The sequence below is a fragment of the Nyctereutes procyonoides genome, unplaced genomic scaffold (assembly GCF_905146905.1).
Source record: "Nyctereutes procyonoides isolate TBG_1078 unplaced genomic scaffold, NYPRO_anot_genome, whole genome shotgun sequence".
Lineage (NCBI taxonomy): Eukaryota > Metazoa > Chordata > Mammalia > Carnivora > Canidae > Nyctereutes > Nyctereutes procyonoides.
In genome coordinates, this window is record NW_026575035.1 from 6,135,746 (window position 1) to 6,154,238 (window position 18,493).

The 18,493-nt window shown below is 34.4% G+C and overlaps 1 protein-coding gene across 2 annotated transcripts in view; it reads right to left on the reverse strand.

Annotated features, from left to right (window-relative positions):
• Positions 1-342: 342 nt before the first annotated feature.
• PI15 (peptidase inhibitor 15) overlaps positions 343-18,493 on the reverse strand; it is a 32,282-nt gene continuing 14,131 nt past the window's right edge. For both annotated transcript variants that reach the window (XM_055318417.1, XM_055318418.1), the window contains exons 3-6: positions 11,813-11,931; positions 10,704-10,836; positions 10,468-10,583; positions 343-6,241 (exon numbers count right to left, since the gene is read on the reverse strand). In XM_055318417.1, coding sequence (XP_055174392.1) covers positions 6,106-6,241; positions 10,468-10,583; positions 10,704-10,836; positions 11,813-11,931 — 504 coding nt within the window. In that variant the 3' untranslated portion in view covers positions 343-6,105. The remainder of the gene's footprint in view (positions 6,242-10,467; positions 10,584-10,703; positions 10,837-11,812; positions 11,932-18,493) is intronic.

Consider the following 18,493-nt stretch of genomic DNA (forward strand, 5'->3'; position numbering starts at 1 on the left):
AGCATAAAAACATTAATGTTCAAATGGCTGCAATTTTCCTCAGCCAGCACTTCTTGATGCATTGATCTTTTTCTCTTCCTCCATAGAAATTCCTTTTATATTTGCACAACATATTTATTGGAATTGAGTAGAAAAAGAAGGGAAGAAGGAAAGAATGAGGCAAAGAAGGGAAGAAAAAAGGGGAAAAAAGGAAAATAGAAGATTTTTGGTGTGTTTCAGTGATGCATTAAAGATAGAATCATTGTTGTTTTGGAAAAGTAGTTCATCATAGCTTATCAAAATTATCATGCCTTCTAGTTCTATTTTAAAACTCTATCAAAAAGAAAACAGACATACTTTTAAAACAAAACAATTATAATATTTTATTGAAAGAAAGAAAATACAGCAGAGCTCAAAAAGCTACACTTGCTATGCTTTATAAGGAGAGGTTTACACAGGTTTTATGTATATACACATTCATGACATTATATCACAACATCAAAGCACCTTTTACTGCCACAGTGTTAGGTAATGAATAAAACTTATCCAAATTAATCTTTAAAAAAATCTAAAATGATATAGTGTATTTTAGGATTATGTACATATTTGAAATATTTAGATACTGTAAAAATGCATTATTTTCATATGTGCACCACAATGATCTCCAATTCTCAAACTACTATGGTACCAAAATTCTGTTTGTCAAATAACAAAACACAGGATCCTGCAATCTATCTCCAAGCACCAGTTAAAGTCAGTATTTAATACTTCATCAAACCTGAAGCTTCTAAACATATGTAAAGTGAAGTGGGTATTGAAATGATTCAGTGTCTCATTTTTTTCTTGCTTTAATTACCTGATTTTAGAGAAAAATTGGGGGAATTAGATGTTTTAGATCAATGTTTTTCTGCTTGATAGAATCCTATGGCTCTCAGATGAAACTTCCCAGGCACTGGGGAAGGTTTGGGTTAGAACCAGATCCATTTTGTGTGTAGTATACGTTAGAGCTTTTATATATAATTGAGATCATAAAAAGTGTTCTCTTGCTTTAAAATAAGTTTGAAAATACTAATGTGGAAAACTGCTTCAAAATATATTTCATTTGGTTATGCTAACATAGCTTAAGAAACATTTCTGTTAAAACAGATTATCACAATTATGTGATACATACACATAATGTCAATAACATACCTCAACTGGAAGTTTACCTAAAAATTTTGTTTTCATTAACTATATCCGGTGATATAATTCTAAGTTTGTATGTACATTTGTTAGGGTAGAAGGACTTTGAATGGAATATGATTTTATCATTAGCTAAATAGTATGAGCAAAGAATATTATCAAATTTTAGACCAATGGATAATCCCTTTTTATGAAATTCATTTTTTTGACATATCTCCTCTTAATCTTATGTATTATATTAAATAAAAATAATCACTTCTGAAAATGAGACACACTTATAATTCTGTTTGCTAATTTTAACTCTAATTATATTTATGATTTAAACCAAATGAGAATATACTTTAGCAATATCTAGTTCAAAAAAACCCACTTCAATAAGCACCTTAGAACTAAAATATCATAAAAAAATTATTATTTAGGAAAGTGGATGCCAAGATAAATTCTTATTCTCTTCAAAACTTATGTCAATAGTGCCAAGCATCTTCAAATGTTGTCAGATTTAAAGAGTATTCAAGAATTCCAATACTGAAAATCTTAAATTTTTTTGAACCAAAGAAATGGCCTTTTTTGCAGGCCAAGCAGCTATCAAAAATGTATCTTCACAATCACCAGAGGGCGCCAGTGCCTGCAGCATGGTTGGTGTAGGTGCACTCTACCCTTCAGGTGATACTTGAATTTGGACATTGCCAAGCAAAAAATGCCTTAAAAAAGAAAATGGATGACTTCTAAAGAAGCATATTTACATTCTGTAACATCTAAATAATGTTGGGCAGTTAGACATAAAGAGAGTTCACTGGCCTCTTTCTGGGTAAGATTAATTTAACAGGATTTTATTAATATTTCTGAATCAGAAATTGAATGGATACCACTTTTAACAATGAATAAAAAGAGCATCACTAAAGCTATTAATGCTAACGATTCATTTAGCACCACGTGTTTAGCACCAGAATCAATAATGATAGTTCACACTTAATAAAAACCTTAACTGAAAAGAAACCTCAAAATCGTAGCAAAGATATGGTCGTTGTAACGCATTTTCAGCACCATTAATGAGTGAATTGTTAAACTTTCTAAGTTTTTGATTGACCTCTCATAATTCAAAATTATATCATGGCATAAATCTTAAAAATAATTTTGCATGTGTTTAAATATGCTTTCCCCCACACATATAATGACAATGAAAGTCATGTGTGTGTGTGTGTGTGTGTGTGTGTGTGTTTATGGCAGAAATCTAACTTCACTCTCCATAAACACTTCAGTAGGTAAAAGCTTCCATTTATGTCAAAATTTGCATCCTGTGATACTGAGGAACAAGGGAATGTTGTACGAGAGGTGAACATTGACCATAGGCTGAGTTCCTGGATGCATTCAAATGATCTGTTTAGCTTATATACTCATTTAATAAGCAGGGTATGAACACAAAACACTTCAGCTGGTCTAAATGTATCAACTCTGCTTCCATCGATGTTATAAGTTGATTTAACGCAAGCACGTATTAATGAGAAAAATGCGTGCTGCTTCAATTTAAATAGTCTGAATGAATTGTATCAGGTGAACTTGCCTCAGTGTTTGGTCAGCCCTGTGCTGAAGCAGCACAGAGCTTTCAAATGCATGTTTCCACAAAGGTTTCAAGTGTACATGATGGTGCTGCCAAATGAAGCTGGTAGGGAAACCCTGACAGACCGCAGAAATCACACTGCTTAGGCTATCAAACAGCGGCAACAATGATCATCACAGAAATCATATCCATTACATTTTAAAAGCAAGCTTATCTGCCATAATCAGTAACATCAACACTGTGCCTCCACAACACCAGTACAATTCTATAAAGAAACCCATCAGTTTCACAGCTAAGATTGTAATTTTTCCAGTCTTCTGATGACACAGAAGCCAAAAAGAAAAACCATATTGTGATAGAAGTTTTCTTACTCTTTTTCTGAATCAGAGGGTGATTTGAAAAATCCATGCCATAGAGAGGATCAGTGCTGTAGAATGTAGAATATGTAAAATGCTCTTTTTTTTTTTTTTGAGTGATAGGTTTTGAAATGAAAGCCTCAACATTGACTATTGGAAGCAGCTCTTAAGAAATATCTGATGCCCACTCTTTCTGCCCCTGGAAATTACAGTGAGAAGTAGCTATCCTAGCACCATGGTTGAATACTGTGAAAAACAGGACACACTGTTGACACCAGCAAATTTTCATTTGCCTTAGCCCGGAAAATAAAACATTTCACATGCCCACTTTATATTACTAACTTTAAGAAGTACACATAGCATAACAAAAATACCCGTTATATTTTCAGCTGAGTTGTTAAATTATAAATAAATCTATAGCTCTCGTTGTGATTTGGAAAGGGCTATGGTATAAGTCATACACACCTTGACCCTAGTCTTAATCTGGTATGTTTGATGATTTATCTGGATTTTTTATGTGTTCAGAGCTTTATAGTTAAGAATTTTTTGTCTTAATAAAATATAGAAAGGTGGGACTCCTCTGAATTGTTGCAATTCTAGACTTTTTAGTTAATTCTAAACATATACCCATAGACACATCTATTAGATACTTATTACATTACAGCCAGTATATAAGAAACTGGGATGAATACAAAGAATCAGACAGAGTTTCTGCCAAAGAGAAGCTCATAAACTTAATTTATCCCAAATAAGTTTCACACTCATGATGCTTTTAATATTCATAAATTACTACTAATAGCATAACTTTAGCCTCAGGGGAACCTCTGTGAAATATGTAGCAAATATCATTATCCTTTTTCAGAAGTGAGAAATCAAGCCACACAAGCAATCCAGCAACAGGACTGGAACTGAGAATAGTCATCTTTGTTTAATAGCACTTTTGCTCCTTCTGTAGAACAAGTATAGGAAAATGAAAGCTGAAAATACTTTCTAGATAAATCAAGTAAACATCCCACTAACTAGCCTCCTCTCCAATTGCCCATAGTTAGATAAAAGTTAGACTGGGGCCTGAATCTTACAACTATTCCTCTTCTCCATTCAGTCTCCAAAAATATTTGTTTTTAATAAAGTCTATATATGTGCCCACAAAAGCAGAGTAGTATAATATCAAAATATTTGGTCACCACATTCAATTTGTAAAAGAAATCCGGCCAATTGTTTGTCATCATGTAAACCTAAACTCCAGATGGTGGATTTTTCCCTCATTGACTGGATTTAATTAACTGCCATTTTTCAGTGCATCCGCCCTAAGAAATTGCAAATGTGTAGAGAATTTTAAACAAGTAGCTTCCTTCTGTTATTTGCACTCTGGAACTAACTTGTTTGCTTATCTGTAATTCTACAAAAGCTTTACATAACTTGAATCTCTCTCACACAATTCTCCCTTTCTTTCATTCTCTCTCTCACACACACAACTCCCCCCCACACACACACACACTCCACATAATGTAAGTGTCTTGACCCAGATGTTAAATTTTCTTCTCTAATAGTACATTGCAGTTCCAAAATCACATGAGTGAAAATTTTATTGTGACTTTGATTTAACTTCCACAATCAAACTCAGTGGGGAACTGAAAATTATTCTTCGACATAGACATGGAAATAAGATTTGCTAATTAGTCCTTAACAAATCCTCTGAAGAAGGCCACTTTGCCCATCCATAACTGCGGTGTGCCTGCAGGATCTTTAATGTGATATCCAGAGGCTCGTGGTTATTGGACTGATGCTGGCCAGGTAATGACACGAAAAGATGGAGATGTCCTTGGCCTCTAACATGTTTCTGGCACCCTTTACCCTATGCTGACAGGCCTCAAGATATCTTGGACTCAGGAAAGACCCTTCTGAAGGTCTCGTCTATAATGAGTAACCCTACTTCTGTGACTTTTCATACCTATCTCCTAAATCTTAATTGTCCTGGGCCATGTCAGATTTTTTAGTGTGTCCTTCCAAACTCACAACTATTTATTCTAATACAGTAATCCCTGGGCAATTAATTCTTCTCTGCCTCTCTTAGTTCCAAGTGGTGTAGCTACATTTTCATGCTAACCAAAAGCTGTACAGATTACACAGTGAGCCTCATCACCTAACCCATCTAGAGGTGACCATTGTGGCATCTACTTCCTCAAACATACACTAAAATCAATTTGTCAAAAAAAATGTAATTTTGCAGCAAAATCTTAAACTGCATTATTTCCTGAATATTTTTGTGAGCTTCTTGAAGGCAGGAACCATATCTCACTCTCTTTACATTACCAGAAAATAACTAGCAGAGTGCCTTGCACTCAACACATGATTACTAATTCAGTAAAAGAGATTAAGCAAAAGGCATGACTTGAAACATATAAGTTGAGCATATCCTTTGGTGAACCAAAATAAGACAAAATACCTCCAGAATGAAATCCTTGGTGGCTCAATTAAATTATTTTGTCCAGAAAGCACAGAGTGTTATTTTGCAAATAACCCGTTATAAAATGGGTGCTGAAGATGTCCCACCACCTCATATATATTTCAGAATTGTATGTTTTTAAATTCACCATAATTTAAAATTTTAAATTTCCCATTGTTGCCTATGTTACATCATCTATTATATGTTTGTGCATGTATATATACACACACACATATGTGTACATGTATCTACATACACACATATAAACTACAGGTCAAATATATTTTTTTTCCTCACAAATCTAACATAATTCCTTCAGAAAGCAATTTTTAGAATTGGATGTATTGACAGTGTCAATACTACATATACAACATTTTAACTTGGTTTGAGAGGTCAGAAGATAGAAATGGATGTTTTGATTACCTCATAGATGAAACAAACATACTAGACAAACACTAATTTATACAATGAATAATAAAAGGGAAAAAGATTATTATAAAATATGTATAATATGTGCAAAACTCAATATATATATATGCCTATGATTCTCAGAAACCATTCTATTTCCTGGAGGAAATACAAGCTTACTTAAACCAGTATAGGTAGTTTGACGTTACTCCTGGAAAACAAAGATTGTCAGTACAAGAGCCTCCATAACTTGGAGGGCAAGCTGAACATGGTACCCCTACTTTATATGGTGCTTCTCCAATCCAATTTCCCCTAGAAAGAAGAAAAGAAAGTACAAAGATAACATTAGTGCCCATTAAAAAACATATGATTGTCCTTATGCACATGACCATGTGGCTTGATATGTAATGATCTTTTTGAGACATTTGTCAGTTTAGAAAGGCAATGAGAATTATATCCACTTCTTAAAAAAAAGAAAAGATTTTATTTATTTATTTGAGAGAGAGTGTGTGTATGCATGAGAGAGCACGAACTAGTGAGTGGGGAGGTAGAGGCAGAGGGAGAAGCAGAGTCCCCATGGAGCAGAGACCAGGGAACCTAGGTTCGATCCCAGGACCGGGATCCTAGAACCCTGGGACAATGACCTGAGCCAAAGGCAGACACTTAACGCACCCAGGCGTGCCTCCATTTCTTATTTATACAGTAACTTATTATTCTAGATATCTTACTTTTTAAATATTTCTCTCTGGAACACCTAATATTATCTTAATTTGGAGATAAGAAGAGAAGCACTACAATGAATGGCGACATAATTAGTTGTCTGATGCCAGGCTCAAGGCTTATTCAGTCACCGGATCTGTCTCTACCTTAAAACTGCCATCTAGAGCACATTGGCAAGACATATTCCCATATTTATTTATTTATTTATTTATTTATTTATTTATTTATTTATTTTTCATATTCCCATTTTTAAAACTCCTGCTAATGCTAAGGATGTTAATATATACATACACTTAGTATTTTCTGGGAGGCTTAGAAATGATGAAATGAGCAAGTTGTCATAAGTTGTCATTGATAAGAGACTAAGGGCTCAGGGATGCAATTAAAGGTTATTTCAAAACCTTTACACATGTGTAAACTCACAGTTTTTGTTTTTAGTGATACTATTTGTTTTTTGATAATGCTAAACACATGAAACTTAATTATTTTGTGTAGTCAGTATTGTTACCTGTATTTATGGCCCTGATCACATTCATCATTTATGATAGTTGGAAACAGCCACAATGCCTAACTGGTCAATTATGAAGGAAAAAGTAATAAATGTATTTTCAATGGCATGGTGATTAGTACCTGGAGTACTGAGAAATAGCAACAGCCAGCAATTTGAAGGCAACTGAATGGTCAGGAGGAGATTTCATAGTCAGTAGTAAAAATTCAGAGTTGAAGATAAAACCATATCTGAGGGCATCACAATGCCAGATTTCAGGTTGTACTACAAAGCTGTGTTCATCAAGACAGTGTGGTACTGGCACAAAAACAGACATATAGATCAATGGAACAGAACAGAGAACCCAGAAGTGGACCCTGAACTTTATGCTCAACTAATATACAATAAAGGAGGAAAGACGATCCACTGGAAGAAAGACAGTCTCTTCAATAAATGGTGCTGGGAAAATTGGACATCCACATGCAGAAGAATGAAACTGGACCACTCTCTTGCACCATACACAAAGATAAACTCAAAATAGATGAAAGATCTAAATGTGAGACAAGATTCCATCAAAATCCCAGATGAGAACTCGGGCAACACCCTTTTTGAACTTGGCCACAGTAACCGGAGAAGGACAAACAGTGTATGTCCTCATTCATTTGGGGAATATGAATAATAGTGAAAGGGAATATAAGGGAAGGGAGAAGAAATGTGTGAGAAATATCAGAAAGGGAGACAGAACATAAAGACTTCTAACTCTGGGAAATGAACTAGGGGTGGTGGAGGGGGAGGAGGGCGGGGGGTGGGGGTGAATGGGTGAGGGGCACTGAGGGGTACACTTGACGGGATGAGCACTGGGTGTTATTCTGTATGTGGGCAAATTGAACACCAATAAAAATTAATTTATAAAAAAAAAAAGACAACAGTAGGTAAGAGGCTAAAATAAGAAGCAAGTGGTTCTCATCTTCTTTAAGATCTGAGGAAACTCAAGTAGTGACTCTTAAAGTGTATCTACATAAAATATCTGCTTAAATCAGCCAGTTAAAAATTGAGCCATTTAAAAAATCTATAAAATATTTATAGAGAAAAATTTATCTATCTATAAAAATAGTAAACATGCTGATTGGCGTTTCATATTTCAAGAGCATCCATCTCTAGCTAGTTTATTCTATACTCTGCCCTCTGAATAAGCTTCCTTGAGCATAATTTGGATAATGATGCCTGCTTACTCCAAAACATTCAGGGAGGCCCATTCTCTTATGAGTGTAGCTCACTCCTTTAACCTAATCTCTTCTATTTTATATTCACAATATTATTTCTCTCTGTATCTTTACCCAAAACTATAAGTGTATATGGGCCCAGCCAATGCTATTTTAATATTTTTCTATTTATTCTACACAACTTTCTGAAATTATATAGCACATATTTTTGGTAACATAAACTTAGAAATACAATTTTATTATACATAAAAAGTATTACATATTACATTACAAACTCTTACATAAATCACAGATTTTTACTCAATAGAGGATAATTATATTCAAAACTAAATCAGTCAACTAATAAACATGTTATTCATCCTTCTATTTTTTTGTCCTATTCCATCTAAATTTTCCTTCTGTATTTCCTTCTCTCTCTCCACCTCTCTCTTTATTCCCCCTAAAAAACAGGCTTGAGATAACTTTATACTGGCATTGGAAAATTCATACTCAAATATCAGGCAGGATTTTAAAACTTCTTTCATTGCCTAGGTTTCAAAATAATGGTTCTTTTTACAACAAATAAAGCATATTAAAACAGTATCTTAATCTCCTGTACTTATAAAAGAATCAAATATCTCATCAATAATATTAGAAAATTTGAATCAGGGTTTAAAAACAGAATAACTAAAGAAATGAAATAAAAATCTCTTTCACTATTTGAGTCCTACTTGGCCTATTTATGTCAGGAAGAAGGGTAAAGACTTAATAGGAAAATATAAAGTGTGAAACTGAAAATATCAAACAAATGCGCAATTTTAATGCTTTTTGTAATGCAGACACATTCTACTTTCCAAATCTTATTATTCTAATAATTGTGAAGGGGGACCATGGGGAAAATTGCTATTTTTCTAACTTTGCAAAAACACTGCCACTGGCATACTACCATATAAATGAGTAATGTGGTTATTTGTGAAACGTTTTCTCATTCCCTCCCCATATTGGCAAAGCTGGAGAAAATCTTTGCTTGGGACTTACTTTGGAAGACACCGAGAGTGTCATAAATCCTTTGCACATTTTGCTATTTACTCCAAATGGGAACAGACTCATGTATAAATACTGGAACATTTTATCATCTGAAGAGTCATTGTTATCAAGAAGGCATTTTATCAAATGTTAACCAATGCTTATTTATCTTTATCTTATAAAGAATATTTATAAATATGGCTATATTTTATAATCTTTGATCAATTTTCACAATACATTTTTATGTATACCATAAAATGGAACTAATGAAAAATTTAATGTTTTGTTTTTATTTTTTTAAGATTTATTTATTTGAGAGAGAGATAGAGCGTGCACACATGCATGCACACTTGAGGGGGTGGGGCACAGGTAGAGGCACACAGCTAATTTCAAGCAGACTCCCTGCTGAGCGGAGCCCCACCCTGAGATCATGAAATCAAGAGTGGGACTCAATCATTTGAGCTATGCAGGCTCCCCTAATGAAAAATTTTTAAATTTTCAATACTGAAATTTAAATCATGGCAAAGCTTTAATTTAAAAAGAAGTCATAAAAAAATTAAAAAAATAAAATAAAGAAATAAAATAAAAAGAAGTCATAGCATTTTAATTTTCCTTTCTGGCAATGAATGACTCCTTAGCTGTAAAATTAGTAAACTATAACTTTAAGCTTTACTCTTAAAAGCAAGAAGAAAGGACCGTTTTGCTTTTCCAGTGAAAAAAGTATGCCAACATTCCAGTACTGATAGAAGAAAATATTGTCAGTGTTGATAAATTCCTACAAGATTCTTTTCTGATAACTTTCATAGAACTATCAAAAGCCTGAGAGTACAGTGTTTGTTTTACAATGATCATGACTAAAATAAGTTAGTGAAGAGAATTTAGTGAATCTCTGTATCTCAAATTGTTTTGCCTACAATTTTTGCCTCAAATCCCTGTCTCTGTGAAAAATAACTGCTCATCTCATTATTTTTATTGGGATGATGGGAGAATTGAGAATTGGAGGCTATTGTAATTAAATCTTATTCACATTAAAATAACTACCAGACTGGAGATATTTAATATCATAAAAGGTTCCAGGAAGTAGAATCCAGCCCTGTACTTACTTTGGGGCATAGTTGCATACCAGGTAAACTGCACGTCGCCACACAGCTCCCCAGACATTCATGTTTTGGCAAGTATGAATTGCACAACCTATCCGATTGGAGGTGGCCCAAACCATCTGCAAAAATAAACCAATACATCATAATTGAAGTAAAAGCTAAGTAAATGCATGTTCCCCAAAATAGTAAGAGCATTTTTAAAACTATGAATCAAAAATTAACAAGACAATTGAAATAACCTGCGTATAATGTGTGCACATAGGACCGAAACATCTCATAGGACATCTGGGATTGCAATCCTGAGGATATGGAAAAGCATAATCTTTCACTTCATCATACCATGGCTTGACCAACTGGAGAATAGAGCGATATCTAGATACCAAGAAAAACAATGAGAACTTAGAGTGTAGCAGGGGTAATTTATAGTGGACTCAAGTTAAATTGTAAGTTAATAGTTCTTTTTTGCAGATTATTCATGATGAATCAAGAGCAAATCCAAGCCTCACAATTACCATCATCACCTATTCTTCCAAGTAGGGCCAAGCATGAAAATGCTCGGGACTAACATAAGTGAGCCTACATTTGTTTAAGTACATGTCTGGTTGTTTCAAAAAGAGAAATACAAATATTTCAGGAATCTTCATATTTTTCTTGTTTTATCAATGTCAAAATCTCTCCCACCAGAATCATATATGCAATTAAAAATTAGATATATAAAAGTAGTTGTGATACTAGAACTCAGTGTGTTTTTTCCTTAAACTTGAATCACTTTAATTTTAACAATAGCATACCTGATTTTTCTCCTGTATATGGAAGAGAATAGGTTTTTGGAATGTTGGATGATGACATTCCACAGTGGTGGAAAAATTATCCTATTACTGGGTATGGCCTTTCTCATAGTTGCACATACTTGCCTATACATGTGTGTGTGTGTGTGTAAGTGTGTGTATTCATATATATGTAAATATATAACACACACAGACATACAGATAGATGTAACCACGGGAAAGCTGAATAAACACAAGAATGGCTTCTGCTACATTCAAAATTTTTTCCTGAGGTGGGAAAATCAGGGTTCAAGATATAGCATACGCTTGATCTTTTCAAAGATTCTGGGAGGACATGGACTAAGAAAAGGTGTTCCAAAAGTGAAAGGGGAGATTGGTCTTTTTAGGCCTTTTTAACAAATTAAATACTCCTTGAAACAGTCACAGGCCAAGTATCATTGCCTGACACAGAGTGAGCACTCACTATCTGCTGATATTACTTGAAAGTGGTGTCACTCCCCCTTGGGATCCATAAGTAACAAAGTGTGTGAATGAACAGTATCAATGAAACTGATCCCTACCTTCCAGTTCGTACAGATAGATTTTGGCCCAAAAATCTCAGTAAGTAAGAAGGTCCATGATCCCAAATGCAAGTAGCTGCCCAAGCCTCTGCAGATTTTGCAAGATTTTCATCCCAAACCTGTGAAGGGGAAAAAAAAAAAACCTTCAGCTTTACAAGTTTTGCTAGTAACTGACAAAAAGATAGAAGAAATGGTATTACTATTTCCTAAAGTTATTTCACTTCTGGTTCCTTACACTATTTTCATTAAAGAAATCAAGTTCAGACCATTGATATAAAAAATTCTATAATATGATTGTATCACAGAAAACATTATTTTTACAGTGTCTGAAGTCCAAACATCAGTTTTATAAAGGATAGGATAACAAAAATACGACATCTAGATGTAGCCAGGGGAACACCTCATAATGACCACTGAATTTTTAATCCACTAAAGTCCATTGATGTTCCTAGAGGTCATCTTCATAGCAGTGAGGAGGCATGCTATTAACATATCTTAAAAATTAATATCATCAAATTATTTATTCAAATCAATTTACCAAAATTAATAATGCTTAATATTATACTGCAATTTTTCAAGGTCAAACTATATTGTAGTATAATAATTCCCAAGGAGCCTTCATATTTTATACCATTTGAATCTTTAGTAATAATAATAATAATAATTAAATTTTAGTTGGTATGAGTTAGAAAAAATTATAATAAAAAATTTGTGCTACATAAGACTGCTATGAAAATGTAGCATATTACAGTTCAATTATTTTTTTAAGATTTTATTTACTTATTCATGAGAGACAAAGAGAGAGACAGACACACAGGCAGAGGGAGAAGCAGGCTCCATGCAGGGAGCCCGATGTGGGACTCGATCCTGGGTATCCAGGATCACGCCCTGGGCCATAGGCAGGCGCTAAACCACTGAGCCACCCAGGCATCCCTGCAGTTCAATTAAATAATGAAAAATAGTAATTGTTCTAAAAAAAAAAGAAGGTGTTTAAATTGATTGTCCATATAAAAAGATACATCACTTAAGGAGCTATAGAAAGACATGCTTGCCTTAGTTATCCAGAATATCATCTGCCAACTCTGAGGATTAAATTTTTAAAAGATTTTATTTATTTAGTCATGAGAAACACACAGAGAGAGGCAGAGACATAGAAGGAGAAGCAGGATCCTGGTGGGCAGCCTGATATGGGACTCAATCCCAGGACCCTGATATCACGACCTCAGTCAAAGGCAGACTCTTAACCACTGAGCCACCGAGGTGCCCCGAGGATTAAATTAAATATACAAAACATTACACAATGCCTTTTTAATCAGTAAGTAATCAATGTTAAATATAGTATCAAAAATGGAAAATACTCTATCATAGTAGATTTTGTAATATGGCTTTCTCAGTTGCTTAGGTCAGACATAAATTTTATGAATTATTGCTTCATACTTGTCCTTTGTTTTATCTATAAAAATCTAGGCAAAGTGTATCAAACAGTACAAAATAAGTTTATAATGAAAGGCATAGTATCCTAGGATTGGAATTAACTTTTAAAAGCATTCGGGTGCCTGGGTAGCTCAGTCAGTTGAGCATGGGACTCTAGATTTCAGCTCAGATCATGATCTCAGGGTCCTGAGATCAAGCCCTAAATCAGGTTCTGCACTCAGTGAGGAGTTTGCTTGTCCCTCTCCCTCCCCCTCTACCCCTCCCTCTCTCATAAATAAATAAATAAATAAACAAATAAATAAAATCTTTTTTAAAAAAAGTTTGTTTGGCTGATAATAGATTTATCTGATATTTACTCTTTTTACATTTTTAATGAAATATGGATTTATGAAATATGGGTTACAGTTCATTGAGGGACAAAATAGCTCCATTGATTCACAAAGGAATTCCAGATGGAATGGCATCAAAAGTTATGTCCACTGATGGGTTCCAAATTAATTGTGATCACTTGGGGGAAAAATGCATCTAAGTATTATTTAAATATTGAACTACAATATACACTCAGATCGATAACTGCTAAAAACACTTCATTATAGTCTTTCCTAAAATATCAGCACAGCATGGCACAGATAACATTGACCTGAAAATAAAAATTTTGTGTTCTAACCCTAGTTCTACTGCTGAGATTGTCTATAATTCAAGACATGTCAATTATTCTTTCTCCCATTTAACTTATCTGTAAAATAAGATTGGATGAGGTCATTTCTAGGGTATCTTTCATCTTCACTTCTCATGATTTAATATACCTGAGCAGCACCAGCATCCAAGCCAGTGCAATGTATGTAATATTGGCCTACAACTTGCTCAATTCTAGCCCTTTCCATTCCATCAAGAGAATAAAACTAGATTCTTTTCAAAATAATAATATTTAAAGCTGTTAAGAATTTACAAATAATTTAGCATATATAATTCTATCTTTATACTCATTCTTATATCTTAAAACCTAATATTGTATATGTCAAAAAGATAAGGCACAAAGTTCATGCCTGAAAAATATCTTACGTGAGTGTATTTTGTTAACCATAAGGGATTTTGATAAGAAGACAATGTATTTAGCATTACTAGTGTCTACATTTTTAGGCATGAGTTTGTATGTATAAATACTACAATAAAAGTTTTGGAGATGGTTAGGGAGGAGAAGGGATAATCAATTTCTCTCTCTATGATTATTTTTAGGGAACTGATGGGAGGGATTTCTGTGTCCCTGTGTTCCTGGAAGAAGATATGAGAGAGCTTAATGGGCATTGGCTAGATCCCCCAAGGAAAAGCTAATCATTTTGACTTCCTGTGGGAGACATGGTCTACTATACTTTAATACCCACTGCAGGGGAAGTCAAAGGTGCTATACTCTTTCTTGACTCTTTGACCTCAAGCAAGACTCACACTTATCCTGTAGACAGGGGGAAATCCAGCTTGAGTAGGCAGCTCTGAAATTTAGGAATTATGTCAATCACATCTACTAGTAAAGTTAAGATCTGGGATCCCTGGGTGGCGCAGCGGTTTGGCGCGTGCCTTTGGCCCAGGGCACGATCCTGGAGGCCCCGGATCGAATCCCACGTCGGGCTCCCGGTGCATGGAGCCTGTTTCTCCCTCTGCCTGTGTCTCTGCCTCTCTCTCCCTCTGTATGACTATCATAAATTAAAAAAAAAAAAAGTTAAGATCTACATTTGCTATCTTTCTCCATTGGTTATAACTTTCAGGAGAAAATGGGTGTATTATTTATCCTCTAATATCCAGTGGTATTTAAATTCTCTAATATGATGAGAAATCTTTGAAGTTTGAAAATAGCAAGCAATGATAACTTTATTTAATAACAACAGGAAATTAAAAAAAATGGGAACTGTAGGGAGTGGTCCAATATGATCTATATCTTCCTATCCAGAAGCTCTAAACTGAAATGAATGTGGCCAGTACAACTATGCAAAATAATTTTAGCAACTTACAAAGTTCAGGAAATGAAGATATAAATTGCTTAAGCATTTAACTTAGCATATACATTTCTGGATGCTTGATGAGCAATCTGCTGAATTTTTCTGAGTATGTGTAGCATTTATTTGAAATAATTTTATATTGGATCCTACAAATACAGCAACATAAAAGGGCACACATGTGCACTTATTTAACATCTTATGAAATGCCTAGTAAATATGCAACATACTATTTATTACCTTTTGTTGGAAATACTAAATACCTGATACTTACTTAGCTTTTATTCAACCAGCTTGAACATTCTTATTTTTGGGTTTTGCCCTTCTAAATAGGTAATACGAGTTCACAAAAAATTTAGTTATAAGCACTTAAAATTTGATCTTGCCTCCTAAAACGGAGGCAAAAATTAGAAATATTATGCATGGATACCCAAAAATATTTACCAGACCCACTAGAACTTAGGTATTATGATTAAATTAGATAGTGCACAAAATAAAGATGGTTTAAAACAGTGTCAGAGCAATCATATGCTTGTAGGTATGCCCTACTGCTCCAAAGTTTTCTTTCATTCCTTGTTGTTAGAGACATTTAGTTGGTCAGCTTATAAAATTATTGATTTATCTTTGGACTAAAATGTTCACCATGAACTATTCTACTTGTAAATAAAGTTAGCATCTTGTCTGTAGAAACCGCATGGCTGCACTAAGCCATGAGCAATATCCAAAATTTAAACTGATGTCATTTGAATATCTAGAAGAGTTGTAGCTCCAAGAAATAGGAAGGGTATGAAAAGAATGTAGATTCTCATCAAGTTTAGTAGTCTTTAGAGCTTGAGCCAAAGAAATACCAAATCAAATCAAAGAATGTTGCAGTATGGGAGAAGTTCGCTGACTTTCATAAGCAGACAGAAGAATTGGATAGTGATATGATCCAGCCCAGGGATGAGGTTGTTTTGCCAGCCATCTGTAAGTTTTGGTATCCACAACACAGTGACAGCCAGAATCACGAAGCACATTGACATCTGAAGTGCCCATCTTAAATCCCAGTCAACATCTTGGACAAGAAATGTAGTCAGACTGGAAGGCAATCCTAAAAATTACTTGGAAATACATCCTCAACATTGTCTGGAATGAAATAGTGTTCCTTTAAAAATGGTATCATATTTTAATTCTACACATAAGATTTAAATGTAGGAATGTTTGAAAGAATCAAATTTGAGGTATTAGCAAAGAATTTCTGGCTAAGGAACCTGTGTGCACTTGATATTAAAATTCATAATGATTAGTAAAAGTTAAGAAAATGTGCCCATTAAAGCAACAGGTTACCCATGTAATTACAAAAGTAAATCACTGAGTAATTATTTAGCTTGTGATTTTAAGCTGAAAATTACAAGAAAATCTTAAATTTTTAAAATAGTATTTCAAAATTTAGAACTTAAGAGTCACTGTATTTCTTAGACTTTTAAGACACTTCAACATATGAAAATTATTTCCAATAAATCAATTGAAATACTTTTAGAACTCAAATATATTAAGTGTATAAATGGCAGTTTAGGAAATTTTGTTAAATCTGCTGGTAATAAATATTAAACAAATGTGTTTGTCAGAATCCTAGATTTATGAATAGACCAAAAGATACATGAATTGCATCTAAATTAAGGAAGAACCAGGAATATCAATTTGACCTCTTGGGAAATCTGTTCTGCTGGTGAATACCATCTTCAAAGACATAAAATGCTAAAAAGAGACACATTTCTAAATCAGTTATTGTCATAGACGCTATGGTAACAATGCCATTGGAGCCATGTTTTTTGTGTTTTTTTGACATTTATGTTGTCACTTCTTGTATATTCTGATAAAAACTAAGTCAATTTAGATAGACAAGCTTTGAGGTTTTAAAGAAATAAGTCTTCTAAGACTGATCTTTTCCTGGGTTAGTCAAATTGGAAAAAGAATACTGATTTATAAAAGTGAGAAAGAACGATTACAAAGAAATTAAGTGATGACAAAATTACTTCCTCTGAAGGCAGCCAAAAACTTTTAAAATGCTTCACAGGCATGATTGTGGTTCAATTTGAAATAGATTCGTTTGTCCCCATTAGGTAGAAATGCCTGTGCCATGATCGGTAAAGGACACTAAGAGCTGAATACACCAGACCCAGTGTTAAACAAGACAGGAGGGTAGGAAGGAGCTTTGGTGAGGCTAGACAGGTATAGGGTGAGGTCACGTGGGGTAGGGAAGAGGAAAAGAAAAAGCCTTCATATGGGAAATTCTGGACATTGATTAGACTCATGAAACTGATTCTACTTTATAGGAGAAGTAGAGAGTTAAAGGAACTTGATTAAAAAAAAATTTCCTCAAGCCTCAAAAATAACTACAAAATATGGGAACACATTATATCATAAAAATACCAATGTAGGATCCTAAGCATTTTTTAAATGCTTAAAAGAAGATAATGACTGTCCTCAGGTACGATGAGTACTACTTTTCATGTAGGTGGGAAAGAAAAATTTCTATAAAGAGATGATGTAAAGTAGACTTTTCTTTAGAGGGGATCATTGCTAATGACATAAATTTCTTAACAACAAACAAAAAAAGGCCTCTCTTGATCCCTTTTCATCTTCCAATTACTGCATTATTCTCTCCTTTCTCTTACAATGAAATTCCCTGAGAGTTGTCTTAACTGAGAGTTTCCAGTTTTTCTTCTTCTCTTCTCTGTTGAGTCCACACTGGCAGACTCCTCACCCCACCTCCACTCCACCTAAACTGCTCTTATCAATGCCATCACTGGCCATTTCCTGGTCACCATCTCAGTTGTTCTATTGGCAATGTGTGGCATGCCTGTCCACCTGCTCTTTCTGGACACCCCCTGCCCCCATCTCTTGGTTTCATAACCCTACACTTGCCTTGATTTCTTCTGGTTGCTGCTTCTCCATATGCTTGCTGATTCTTCCTCATTGTTCCAACTTCTATGTGCTAGGGGGTTCTCAGGACACAGGCCACATCCATATTTCCCCCCCCCCCCACCGTTGTTTCATCCATATTCACTGCCTAGGTAATCTCATCCAGTCTCATAGACTGAAATACTATTTATATGCTGGTGGTTTTGTTCCCAATTTTATCTCTAGCCCACTCAGTCGAATTCCAGACTAATTTACCTACCTACCTACCTATCTACTTTAAGCCTACATTTAGCATACCCAAATTGAGCTCCAGATATTCACAGTCCCATCCCACTCTTTATCCCCTCACCAGCTA